This window comes from Mauremys reevesii, linkage group 1, assembly GCF_016161935.1.
Source record: "Mauremys reevesii isolate NIE-2019 linkage group 1, ASM1616193v1, whole genome shotgun sequence".
NCBI lineage: Eukaryota > Metazoa > Chordata > Testudines > Geoemydidae > Mauremys > Mauremys reevesii.
This window is the reverse complement of record NC_052623.1, coordinates 261310682-261325199: the sequence shown is the minus strand read 5'-3', so window position 1 is coordinate 261325199 and position 14518 is coordinate 261310682. Positions and strand designations below refer to the sequence as shown.

Genomic DNA, 14518 nt, shown 5'->3' with positions numbered 1-14518 from the left:
GCACCAATGTCCTCATGGAGCTTCTAAATGTTTTCAAGGTGTTAGGTCACAGATAAAAATTATCCTTAGGGCTAATGATGACACAAATCAGCTAATCTGTGGCCTGCATAGAGAGTAGTTTGTTGTTTTAACTCATTGCCTGCAATGTGCAAGGCTAGCAAATGAAATCATGAGAAAGAACTCAGGATTTATATAGTAAGTACAAAATTCTGGCAAAACAAATATTAAAAATGGCGGACACAATAATTCTTTAGATGCTGATTTCATTCCATTTCCCTTTGTCATCACTACCACCCTTGCCTCTTGTTTTGATACTACCATAGCCAGTCCTTTACCAACTGTTTAGCAAATTATCGTATTGTTCTACAACTTTAGACAGACAGATAGAGCACTTCTGCTTGATCACTATATTCCAGAAGGCCATGGTCTGCATTCCTCAGTCTCTTACACCCGTTTTACACTAGAGTAAATCCAAAGACTTCATCGTAGTCAGGCCAGCATAAAACTGATGTAAGAAAGCTGCGTTTCCAGTTTAACCCACAAAAAGAGGTGTGTGTGGTCTATATAATAGTCTGAGCATAAGACTGGAAATGGCTGGGAGCTCAACACCTCTTAGAATCAGGTTATTTATGTTGATACCAAAAATATAGATTTAGGAGCCTAATTTTAGGCACCCATTTTTTAAAATCTTTAGATTTTTTTTTAAATTGGAACATTCAATTTTTGAGGTTTTCTGATTTTGAAACTGAAAAATTATGTTCTTAAAAAAATCCACTGAAAATTCAGAAAACAAAAGCAGGTCACCTGAAAACATAACAGGGTGGGAAATACTTTTGAATCTGTCAGAGTTTCTGTGGATTTCCCCCACCCCCCCAAGTTTTTGGCTTCTTTATAGTCAGAACTTTTGCTTTTTTTAGAAAAAACATTTAAATACATACATTTTCTTGCCTCATACAGTTTAATTCATTAAAACTATTATCTTTACTCTGTTTTCCATTTGCCTTTTGTATTACACAAACAAGAGCAGAATGGACTTAATGTTGCCAGCCCTTTAGGAAACATTTTATGTCCTTCCACTTGAATTTGATTAGTAGCTACATATTATACATTTCCCTAATCTATTTTGATTTTTCACTTAAATTTGTACAGCAAATAAAATTCTTAGGAATCCATATGACAGTAGTAATAAATAGTTCATGTAACTAAAACTTAGAGGAAAAAGTCAAAGGCTGGGCATCTGTACAGGGTCCTATATATGAGCTCTACTTTCTGGGGCTTGTTACTCTAACTTTTATTCCAGGTCCTTTGCTTTTATGCCGCTGATGACTGTGCTAACTAGCTATGTGACAAATCTTAGTTTTCAGTGTTTTCTAAATACCGAGAAGAGTAGGTGGCCTTGGTATCTGCCAGATACTGATTAAAAATCTGAATGGCTGCAGGAGGGAGCGGGTGAGTGGTGCTAGTTTGCAGCAGGGATGGGTGATGCAACGGAGTAAGTCAGAGGGAGGGAGGTTCAAAAGAAAGATGGTCTAGAGGTTCTGTACTAGGACCTGGGAGACCTCAGGCTGAGTGCCTCACTCTACTACTGATTGGCTGTGTGACCTTGGCCATGTCACTTAAGGCCCAATTTTCAAAGGTATTTAGGTGCTTAAAGATGCAGATGGGTGCATAGAGGGATTTTCAAAAGTGACTAATCCAGTTAGGCACCCAACTCCCACTAAAGTCAAGTCAAAGAAAATCTCTGTCTTTAGGCACCTAAATACCTTTGTAAATCTGGCCCTGGATCTCTTTGTGCCTCAGTTGCACAACTAAGAAATTAGGATGATATATTTCTGTGCTATGCAGGAGGTCAGACTAGATAATCATACTGGTCCCCACAGGGTTTAAAATTTTTTGAAGCTCTGAAATGATATTGATTTTAACTGAAGTTTACTGAAGCGTGTTTGGAATGCTCAATAAAAAGGATCTCGTGTCAGTTGTAATTTAATGTACATTCAAATGCAGCAGGCATTCTAGCTGTGATCTTAAAACACTAGGCTAAGATTTACAAACATGGACTGCTGAAAGTTAAGATTCTAGGTCCATATTTAGGTAAATGGCTTCAGTGAAAGCTTCTGGGTGCTCAGCAACTTTGAAAATCAGACATGGACAGGGGCTTGCTCATTTTTGAAAATATTAGTTCTGGTCTTGTCAGGCTTTTAAGAATTCATAAATTCTTCTAAAAAAGGAATTTATTCCAGCCTCTCTGCTGAACCCCACCACCTCCCAACAATTTGGGCAGAGCCTCCTTGCCGTCAATAGCCTGATATTTCGTGATGGTTCGTGTTTGGATTCAATATATTGTAGTCCATTTAAAATGAAACAGGAGTGTGGCTTTCTTGCATGGAAGGTTTGCGGTACTGGAATCTAGCAGTGTGTGAGGGAAGGACAGAACACCAGTTGCTCCAATGTGGTCTATCATTTAAGGAAATAGAAATGCAATTTAAGAGCTTATTTTGTCATCACCATCAAATACAAAAGATGAAGTATGCTCCTAGTCAGGGATTTTTCTTCTAGTTTTAGGAAGGAACTGCTTTCCTCTAAACTGTAAGACACAGTATGTTCTTAAACAGATTAAGATAAGGAAAGAAAATAGCACTTTTCTTTAAGTGACAGCAGAAACAATGCTTAGACCTTGATTCTTATACAGAGTTCCTTTTTTTCTGGCCAGGATGTTTATTAGAAGGAAAAGGGGGCCTCTCTACTTACTAGGGAATCCCTTTAGCATGGATTCTGACACTGTTCCATTTTGAGTGAACTCTTCCATATTCTAAAACATATGCAGTCCATAACTTGGTGTCACAGAATACGTTGCAGTGTAAAAACTAACCAAGTATTGTTGTTGTCATTGTAGTACCATTGGGCTGGATTCTATGCTTTATTTAAAAAAAAAGACAATAACTAAAAAGTTGGCTTGTCACTCTGTGTTGTAAGGAGAGATCTAGCTGTGAGTAGGGTTTCTAGAACTGTGGTTCCAGTAAATATGGTCCATGTTTAAACCGTACCTTTGCCTATATAGAATATGATCATCTGTTAATATTCTTTTTGTCTATTTAGCCAGTGGATAACTGCATGGGTGCTGGATCAGGCCCTGAATCACCCTGACTTAAACAGGAAAGGAACATATATAGCCTCAGAAAGATGTCACTAATGTATTTGGGTGAACAGTGAGGAATGGGAGTATTCCAAAACTGTAGGCTATTAAATGAGAAGGCCCTATGTCACACCTTCTCAGAACCCTAATATAGGATGTCAGTAGATCCAATACTGTAACAGGCATTAGGTGACTAGACTATCCCTTGGGTATATTGGCCCTTTAAAGCTTACATACTTGATGTAAGACTCTGAAGCACACTCACCGAACAAGATGCTCTACTGAGCTGACTGCTCCTGACATATTTTCAAACTAAATCACATTTACCATGCAAATAATTTGAGAGGAAAAGACAAATCATTGTTATACATCCACAGATATTATGTCAATAAAGTGAGTTTACCCATACAATCTGGGCCCCAATATCCCTGGCAGCACTCAGGTTGTTGAAATTCCTTCATACATATATGCCGACATCCAGGAAGAGACAAAGTGTAAGTCCTGATTTCAAGGTAATACCTGAAGACAAGAAGTTGCAGATACTTTAGAGTATTTAAAACCTCCTGTGGGGACAAATGAAGTTTGTAATCTCTTAATTCTTTAAAGCTAGATAACAGAACTCAAAAATTACAGCCTCACAATTCTGTTTTTTGTATTTTTCATGTAAAACATAGGATTTCCCCCCATAGTTTATTGAAGTCCAAAAGCATCCTTGCAGCCATTTCTCTTGTACAATATTTCTGTCCTTCTTCCTGCCTGTATTTTGGATATTCCACAGTTGTCTAGTATATATTTAGTCTAGAGTAGGATAAAGAACTGTGACAAGATTATTTAGGAGGGATATCCCTGAAAAGTTTTGAAAACTCCATTTGAATTTTTGACTCACAGGATTTGGGAGATTAAAACTGAATGCAGCATTTAACAATGGAAACATCATATCCAAGCTGGAACACATAAATACTACAGAATACAACTGAGAACTATTTTACAATACTACTCACAGAGATAAACTGGGAGGTCATGTATACCAATACTTACATCTTCCCCAAGATCTCATCCAGGAGTAACTCTGAACATAAACTATCCTGGGTAAAATCCAAGATTCAAGTCAACAGCAAAACTACCATTGACTTTGATGGGACTAGGATTTCACCTTCTGTCTTGTTCTATCCACTGACACTCCCTGCTGAAAGATCTCTTGGCAGACCTAAGTGAGAACTCAAAGGAACATGAACTCTATCTGTAGATTGTAAGCTCTTTGGGGCTCTTCTCACATTACGTATTTGGACAGTGCCTAGCACAAGAGGGCCTTAATTTTGGTTGGGGCCTCTAGGCCCCATTACCACTGTAATACAAAAAATAATATTGTACCTATGGGTTCAACACTTTCATAGTGCTTCTGTGATAGCTGCTCAAATGGGAGGAAGTAGATGAGGCATGAAAGTAACCGAAAACTTTCCACCACTTTTGATGTGAAAGAGACCAAACACACACTATAGAAAAGCACAAACCCAAGACACAAAACAGTGCATAGGCACCAACTCCGTGGGGCTCTGGGGCTGGAGCACCCATGGAAAAAAAAAGTGGGTGCTCAGCACCCACCAGCCACAGCTGATTGATGGCTGCTGCCAAACAGCTGTTTGATGGCATGGGAAGGGGGTTGGGGGAGTGCAGAGAGCTGTGAGCAGCGGGCAGGCAGGGGCCTCAGGGGTGCGGGGTGGACCAGGGGTGGGAAGAGGTGGAGCAAGGGTGGGGCCTTGAGGCAGAGCAGGGGTGGAGCACACCCCAGGGAAAACTAGAAGTCAGCGCCTATAAAGTGGCGGGTATTCTGCAGTCCTTGCTTCCACCTGATTAAGCAGTCTTTCTGCTACAACTTGAATGTGGGGTTAGGACAATGAAGAACATATTTTACAGATTAACAAGGCATAGGTCATTTCCAATGCTGCTAAAAATATCTGGTTCAGGGCGAACAATATTTATAGTGAATAATTGTGTCAGAAGATATACCTGCAGCCTCGTATTCCAGATCCATTGGTCATTTTACTATAACCATCAGGGCACCGGATTTCAAGGTTTAGAGAGCAAGATCGGCATTCGGTTTTGGTTGTAATGAGCATCTTCTGATCACACTTATTCTTCACCTGTAAAAAGCCAGAAATAGGTTTAAATCATTAAGGTGACATTTTCAAAAACACTCACAGTTGGCTTAACTGCTCCCACTGGAGTCAATGGGAAATCTTGCTTTAATTCTTACAGTCTTATTATGGGTACATTTTCATAACCACCCAGCCCCATCCTTCTCCTGTAGCTACAGTGCACTTTTTCAATTTTGCTATCTTGCTCCCACAGGCCTAAAACAGGTTGTGGGGCCTGTCAGTATGATATAACGGCAGGCTTCTCTACAGAGGAGCCCTACAAACTATAGTGTCTGACTCCATATATTCCCCCCTCCCCCCCACCACCATGTCTCATATCCCTGCTGGGATCATGATAAATCTTTGGTCAGTAGTACTGAATATGATAGCAATAAATGCTTGGTTTGGCAAGTTTGAAAGGGAAACTGAAGACAGCTCAGTGAAAGCACCTCAGTGCATGGGGTGTTAAATTGTAAAGCTCAGTTAGATTCCCAAACCAGGGAGGAGGTCCATTATTTTCTAAGTATGGAGAAATTTTGTGATATTAGTTGACCCATTAACCAGTTCTTACAACCCCCAAAATGTCATGTGCACTGTAGTACAATTTCAGTCAACTGGATGGAAAAGATCTGTGATTGAGCCAATTCAGAGAAGAGAATATAAAATTGGATCTTTGCTGAGGAAGTATGTGTTGTTATTTAACCTGACTGCATTATGCCCTGTGAAAATGCAGTCTCTGCATAATATAATATTTACCTCCCCCTAACCCAAGGACTAAGAAGGCAATATCAAGACCTGGGATAGGCAGAATTTGAGTTCAAGGATGAATCTGGATGGTATTTTGGGTTTAGATTAGATCGACTTGAAATCATGAGAGATGTGGCCAAAATGTTTGTCCACATTTGAAATGAAAGGTAGACACCTTCTAGGTTTGGATCTGATGTGGAACTGAAACCATGTGAATGAGTTTGGATCTGAACTCTCCGAAGATGAAAATTTGAAAAAGTTCAGATTCAAGGTTCTAGTTTGACCTACCTCTTAAAACGCCCCCAACAAAACCTTAAAACTAGTTGGTATGTCCAGACAATTAAAAATGAAGATGCTTGTTGCTCCAAGCAGAAACCCCCCAAAATGTATAACATTTTAGTTGAGGGCATGATTTTTGCACTAAGATTTTCCCCTGTGATTTCTTTATATAACGCAAACTATTTAGTATAGTGGTTTATATATTTTTCTAAGGGTAAAGCTGCTTATTAAGAATAATAATTCCTCCCTGAATATTTCATTTTTTAAAAATAGAAAAATATTAATATTAATCATGATTAATATTAAATATTAGGAAAATATATAATTAAGACAATTCAGAAGCATTTACCCTCTTAACCCTTGCAACACTCATATAAAAGAGATAGGTAAGTATTCATATTTTATGTATGGAGATGTGGAAACAAGTGACTTGCTCAAGGCTACACAATGGGTCAACTATACAGGCATGAGCAGAACTCAGGAATCTGTGTCTTCTTGTTCCCTTCTCTAGCCACTATAGCACACCTTTCAAAGCCTCTGATGGTCTTCTTTAAAACACACAGCCTTTCAAACCGTGCTCCTCAGTTGTAACTCTGATTAGACAACTAATTGAATTACCTAAGGACATAACCTTCTTATGCAATCAAGTCAGTCAGCTTTCAACAATACAACAACATGCTCAATTTGTCAATCTGCACTCCCAGATGTAGTCCCACTGATACAAATACATGAGTAAATGCTGAAGGATCTGGCCAGTTCACCTTAAGCTAGATGTACCCACTGAACTTTTTATTTCAACATTTGTGTTTTTAATTTAATATGCTGTTAGGTGCTGATCTACAAAGTTGCTCAGGAAAAGTCACTCAGAGTTTGACATCTCAAGGATATCAGGATCTGGACTTTTAATATGCAAGCAAACTACTTTTAACAGGTGCATTAGTGCAAAAACAACTGGACTAAGATATTGGGTTGGCTTATTTCACTGAAATGTCAAAAGAACATTTTAAATCATCAAAATTGAAATTGGAGATTTTTTTAAATTTTCAAAGATTTTGAAATGAGAAAATTCAAATAAAATTGTTTTCTCCCCAAAATTTTGAAAGTTTTTGTTTTGCAATAGTTGGAAAATTCCCATTTTCTCTCCATTCCCTTCCTGCCCCCTCCTCCCGTTTGAAAAGGGGGAAGAAAGGTAAAAAGAAAAAACCACTTTTTCACACCTCAAAACAATTTTTTCACACGTTTCTAATTGAAAAAGTAAAGAAGGAGGGATAGTGGGAGTTGTCCCTTTTTCTGACACTCTCTCACCCCACCCCATCTGTTTCATTCCTCTAATAGGTTATTCAAACCTTTCCCCTCAGTTGTACTAGTGAGGATACAGTAATCTCAAACCATATGCTTTAAGGTAGTTCAAGTGAACACAATTTTTTATATCAGTTCTCATTTCTATAGTTAAATCTATAAAACAATAACACTTTTCACTTCCCTAAATTTATGTTACAAAACACATTTTTGTGAAATTCCATAAATCCAGGAAATTTGCACTGGTTGTATCACATCACCATATACATTAATTCCAGAAATATCTACAAATCTCATGTTAAGTTTGCAACTTTTTGTGCATGTTAAAAATTATCAGGTTCTCCAGGACTGTTTTTCACCTGGCCAAAATAGCTTTTCACACTGGTGGAGAATAAAGAGTGCTGTTTGCTAACAAAAACCAAAAACTGTTTTCATCTTCTGATATCGTAGAAAATGTAATAACTTCCATTTTTTGGTTTTGGAGAATCATAAACAAACATCACCTATTGGCAGTTTCACCAATGTGGAGATTTATTTATGTATTTAATTGCAAACGTCTATTTATGGCATAATTTATGGACCAGATTATTAGCAGGTATAATTAGCTCCATTGATTTCAATGGGGATATGCTAATTTACAACAGTTGGGGATATCTATTTATCCAGGAGACAGTATCACATAAGCATGGATGGATAGTGCAGTGGGTCCCCTCCCGCCCCTCCCCACCCATAAGATGCAGTATATGTGAAAAAAAATTACGGAACCCTTCTGTACTATACCTCAAACACAATACATCATTATCTAAAAAATGTACCCAAAAGAAAATATAAGACTTTTCTTACCTGATCTGTGGGCTTTGGTGGTGAAGAGAGGTTCTTTGCAACCAAAGAAGACACGAGGAATAAAATAACCATATGTTTTTCCATTATGAAAAACTTGATTTTTTTTCTTCAGAACTCTTCAGTCATGAGTAACAATGCTATGGCTGAAAATGATCAGAGTTTTGGTAGCCTTACCACTTTACTACATTCCAGTGAAAAAACTGAAGTGACTTCCCTCCTTTTCCTGAAGAACGCAATGAGCTAAACCACAAAGCACGTGAAACCTGCCCTTAGATAGGAAAAATACCAAAATACATGGCTTTTGCTGAAAGTGTTCACTGCAAAGCTGAATAAACCCTTCCTAATTGAATGACAGGATATCCTGATAGGATTCTGCTCTGCAGATCCCTCTCTCTGTAGCTGTTGACAATACAATTCCAAGGACATTGAATTGTGGCAAGAGACGATATTTTTCTTCTTTTAGGTGGACATGAACTGAGGTTGGGAATAGCTGTTGATCTTGTTGTCATCACTTGAATGGGGTCAGGCAGAATGCAAACTTTATGTTGCTGGGCTTATCAGTTCTTGAAACAGAAGGGTGTATCCACCAACTGTAGCGCTTTCAGCAAAGTTAGAGACATTATCTGAGGTGGCCAAATCAATATCTTCTAGCTTTGGTTAGCTGGATAAAAGAAGGGACTTTTTTTCCTCCTTTGTTTTTACCCTCTTTGAAGCTTCATTACATCATTATGACTAATCTTTTACAACTGGTAGAAAGAAAATTAATTAGGTCAACTTAGCTTTGTATAATAGGAAAGAATTAGTTGAAGGACATTTTGAAGAAGTAAGGGAAGAAATTGTCTTTCTCACTGTTTTCAAAGTTTTTCAGCTCCTTTTAATTCTTTCAATGTTACGGGGCCCAGTCATTCTCAATCACAGAGGCAATGACCCATGTTTTCAAGAGTATCTAGTGATTTTGGGTGCCTCAACTTTTGATTGCTTGACTTTATAAACTCATTATACTTCTAAAGTTTTCAGAAAGTCCAAGGCACTCCTCCATATCATGGAAGACAAAGCTTTGGTTTAATGCTAGTTAGTACTTTTACTGAAGTAAGCGACCAGATAGCAGCAGAGTTGAGGGGGCTTCTTTTATTCAACTTGCAAAAATGCAGCTCATAACTATCTTGTTTTTTCCTTCTTGTCTCTCCTGTTTTTCTTCTACAAAAAACCCACTTGGGGCCACTCATTTTAAATCTGATACAGAATTGGCCATAAACCAAACCCTGAATCTAGGTCTGAACTTCCTCCCAGACAGGCAGCTCACTTCTATTCAACCCAACCTGAGGCGCTGTGAATAAAGAGGGTGGTCAAGTGAGCTGTACACAACTCCCATTTTGTACTGGGTGCTAATTACTTTGTTACTGCCTGCTACTAACAGGCAACAGACATTGTGCCTGCTGCCTTCCCATGCTGCTCATATCTGCCTTGCCTCATGTATTTGGTTTGAGATTTAAGACTTTTAGGGAGAGGGAATTTGTCAGGCCCACAGGACTGTCTCTGAAATCTCAGGACTTCGGGCTGTCCAGGTGCAGCCACCATAGCCATGAAAATATTTCATTTGGTACAGGAAGACTAGACAGTTGGCTCCTTCCCAGGCAGGCAGAAAGCATGACAATTCGCAAGTTCTCAAGTCTTTGTCTTTCAGGTTCTCTGAAATATTATTTTGCAAATCAAAAAACAAAACAAAACAACTTGATGCCATGTTTTTCAAAAATGGCAGAGACAAACCTGGATGTAAAGGACATCAAAGTCACAGGCCTTTCCATTTCTCATTACAAGCAGCTATGGTTCTGGGCCTGGTTCCTGAGGCGCTAAAAGATCCACTGATGTTTTGCCTCTTCACATTTGTCTATAAATCAGGCAAGAACAGACTCTCATGCGGTTTCCTGTGCTGCTTGGTTCTGCCGGGGCTGAAGCAGTATGAGAATAGACCCTGCTATGGTATTTCAGTAGTTCTGCTTACAGGAAAGCAGGAAACACAGGCTTTCAAGGGAAAACAAAAAAGTAATGGAGCTGCGTTAAACCTTAACGTTTTTGTTCCTGTTCATTCTGGGGCAGGTCTTGAAGTTATCCACACTGGTTCCCCTATCTCCTGTTATAAAGTAAAGGCAAATATTGTGGAGCAGACATGACACTACCACAGGTAAAAATGAGGTTGAATAACAGAACAGTTTCTCTAAAAAGAATATCCCTTGGATTGTGCTGAAGGTGCTCAATTAATGTTGTAGGGTGCACTATACAGCACTTGGAAATAGTGCTCTCTTCTGTATCACTTTTGGGTTATCACTTATCTCTGTTGTAACCACATGTGCCTCTTTGCTCTACTGGGGATTCCAGGTGCTTTGCATGTGAAAGGCTCTGGCTGAACAGTTTTCTTGATCCTTTAGACATACTGTACCCGCAACACTAAATGTTGCCTAAATTATGGCCTGTGTATGGACTTTATCTTGTTTGAAATCATTAAACAAATAGATTGGCCTATAAATCTCCAAGCTGTCACCTGTCAGCTTGGACTCTATATTGTTTACATAAAGAGTTCAGTTCTTTAAAAACAAAAAAATGTTGGTGGGGAACTGACAGGGCAAAGAGCTTTCCTGTGCACTCATCAGATCCTGTTCCTTTCCGCTACATGATGAGGAAAGTAAACCGTTTCTTGTTTGTGTAGACAAGCCAGCAGCCAGAGGTCACAATGTATATATTGAGGGCACGTATGACCATGTGGCCCTGAGGACTATCATTTTTCCTTTGTTAGGTCAAGCTCTTCCACACAGCTTCATTTTTGTGTGCAATATTGATCATGTCTGGTCTGAACCAGAGACATCACAAATCTCAATTAGAGGCCAGATTTTGTCCAGTCCCTATGAGGAAGATCAGAAGGGCATCTCTCTGATGTCCCGCTAAGGGGATGGGTTCCTCCATGGCCAATGAACCACAGGTTGAGGAGGCAACATATCCTGAAGAAAAAACTCCAGCTGTCAGCCAGAGAGTTTAGGAGGAGACCTATTGGCCCCTAGATTCTACCTCCTTGGCAACTGGCAGATGAAGGGATGTCCCTTCTGTCTATCTTCATCTACCAAAACTCAAAAGGTTGGCCTTTTATTTTTTTAAAAGGAAGGATCCCCAATTCTCAATCCTCCTGCCCCATGCACATGCTGGAGCTGTGTGAGCCTTGGGAATCTTCCTTTTCCCATCATGTTCCATGATACTGCATTATTGACTGTGGCCAACACATGCAAATGTTTTCGAGGGACAATTCTCCAAATAAGCAGGAGTTCTGGGAGCAAAAGGCCTAGCTGCAGCTAGGACAGCAGCCCAGGACTTGAGTATGGGAAATAAGGTTGCCACCAGTCCCTCATTACAAGGAACGCCCCTTATTTTTTCATCTCTGGACAACAAGGTCAGGAGTTGCTGAGTTTTCAAAAAGCAGCAAGAAATATCCCCGGTGAATGTAGGTGAGTACTGCTTATTAATTATTAAATATTATTTATTATTTTATTAATGATAATATCTGGAGGAGGAGTGCGGCAAGGGTACTAAGAGAAACAGTCCCTTTTTTGAAATACAGTGTTGGCAACCCTGGGAAGAGTGGCTATCTGGGAAGTGGTAGTGTTACCTGAGTTGTGCCCAGCTTTGCCCAAGACTGGCTATATCATTGCATAGCAACATGTTCCCAAATGCCAGCTACTGTAGCAATTGGAGGTCAGAATGGTTTGTTCCCTGTTGTCAGTTCAGACACTGCAGTGATAAGAGAAGTGGAAATCAGGCACTTCCCTTTCCTGTGCTGCAGATCAAGAAAAAAACATTAGTCAACTGCCAGTTATCGGCTGTGTAACACCTCTTGTAGCCATTCAGATGGAATAAAGCCACTTTCACGTGACTTGCTTCCGCCCCCCATCTCTTGCATGTCATAATACAATATTTTCATTTACTGCTTCAGTTACTCATCTCCTACTCTGGATAACTCAACACCATCTTCTCTTATTGGTATAGTGAGTTACTGTGCTCCACAGGGGTTACACATGGAATATGTTAGACTGCAATGGAAAGTAATTAGTAGCTCATTTCTTTATCTTGATGGGACTAAATCCTGCCTCAGCCATTGCAGTGATGCCCTAGCACATCATCTGACAAATGGGATAGGTTTGCTTGGGGAAGGCTGGGGCTCCACACTTTGATGCTAATCTGAGCATACCTGCCAGCTGATACACATGCTGCTGATGGCAGCCTACTCATTAACCAGCTTCAGGACTTGGCCATGCTTCCTAACCCACGGAGAAAACTCTCTTGGTGATGTGATGTGTGTGCAAGTGCACTAGATGGACTCAAGCCCTAGTGTGGTTCTGTGTGGTATGTTGTTTCTATAGGGAGGCAGTTCCACCTGCCACCTTTCACTCACAGGCTTATAGATTTTAAGGCCTGTAGTCTAGCATCTACTCTGACCTCCTGCATAACACAGACCATAGAACCTCCCCCCAGTAATTCCTTCATCAGACCCACTTGTACACTGGCACTGTGGAGGGTAGGGCTGAGGGCACAATAAAGACAGGAGACAGGGTACAATTTTCAAAAGCATCTACAAGACTTAGGAGCCTAAATCATATTTTCAAAAGTGAAAATCCTAAACCCCCATTGATTTTCAGTGAGATTTAGGGCTAAAATCTCAAAAGTACTTAGGTGCCTAAAGATGCTGATAGGCACCTAGTGGGATTTTCAAAGTCTTCTAAACAGGCAAAGTGCCTAACTCTCATTAATTTCCAGATAGCTACTCTTCCCATACTCAGATAGAAATGGGATTTAGATTCTAATCCTAATCCATTTGGGCTCTTTAGAAAATGTTACTCACAGTGCACATCCTACCCAAAATAGCAGCGCGATGCACTTCATTTCTTTACACAGTGACACAACTAGAAACTTTATACAAGGCCAAGAGAGAATGAAAAATGGTTGAGATGAGAGACATATAAATCTGCTACCTGTACCCACCTCCCTGCAGGAAGCTTTGATAAGCAACTAAAATAAATAAAGAGTGGAATTATTTGTGGTGTCTGATTGGTTATGTGCCTTGCATGTTGGTTTTGCTCCCTGAACTTTTTACAACAGGAATGTTTTAAACCAGAGAGTGATGAATAGGAAATAATGACTATTTGTTTACAAATACCCCACTTTGCATGCAAACATACATATCCATACAAAGAACAGCCACTCCCCAAACAAGCACGTGAACAAAACTCCACGTGGAAATGAATGAAAAAGGTCCCGCTGAACAAGCATTAAAAACTGGAATGAATGTTAATGACCGCTGTGTAATAAACTGGCAATGTTTGCCTGAAACACTCCATCCTGTCAGCAGGTATTAATCATGCTGAGAAAAAGTTTCTCTGTGGTAACTGGCTCATCACCCCTTCCAGATATAATGGTGGTGGGAGTGGCCATTTTAGAGAGGACCTAGAGTGTGGGCTGAGCAGTCCTTCAGTAGGAACCTGAGGAATCGAGGTTGAGGGTGGGAGTAAGGCCCACTTGAGCTGAACTTTGTGTTTATTCTATTGCTAATAGCTTTTTTGTAAATAAAGCTGACCTTCAGGAATGGAATGAGTGTCTAGCTATGCAGTGTGTGGACTTTGTTTTAGAACAAGTCAGGTGAGGAACTTGCTTTAAGCAGGATTCCATTGGCTCTGGCTTTAAGGTTCCACAGCATGTCATTTGGCTGCCCAGTGCTGTAGCAACCCACCCTGCAGTTGCAGAGGCCCCCAGATCCAAAGGGGGCCTCAGATCCAGTCAGCAGTTTCACGGTTCTTTTGATTAGTGCAGAACAGGCTAACTGTAGTGCAATTATGGGATACTTGGTACTTATATGGCCCTTTGCACCCTGAAAGTGATACTGCAGATGTAAAGTAAGCACAATCAGAGAGGATACACCCTACTTGAACGCCTCAGACAAATACACTGAGTTCCTTACACAAATTATATATTCCCTAGCCATGATTGGTTGGGAAACACCCCCCTGCCCCCCACTCCAAACTCTGTTTCTTAGAAATGGTACATT

General features: G+C 39.9%; 1 protein-coding gene across 1 annotated transcript in view; it reads right to left on the bottom strand.

Annotated features, from left to right (window-relative positions):
* STAB2 (stabilin 2) overlaps nucleotides 1-8615 on the bottom strand; it is a 142075-nt gene extending 133460 nt beyond the window's left edge. Inside the window, exons 1-3 of the mRNA XM_039484192.1 lie at nucleotides 8437-8615; nucleotides 5141-5274; nucleotides 3537-3652 (exon numbers count right to left, since the gene is read on the bottom strand). Coding sequence (XP_039340126.1) covers nucleotides 3537-3652; nucleotides 5141-5274; nucleotides 8437-8520 — 334 coding nt within the window. The 5' untranslated portion in view covers nucleotides 8521-8615. The remainder of the gene's footprint in view (nucleotides 1-3536; nucleotides 3653-5140; nucleotides 5275-8436) is intronic.
* Between the last annotated feature and the right edge of the window lie 5903 nt (nucleotides 8616-14518).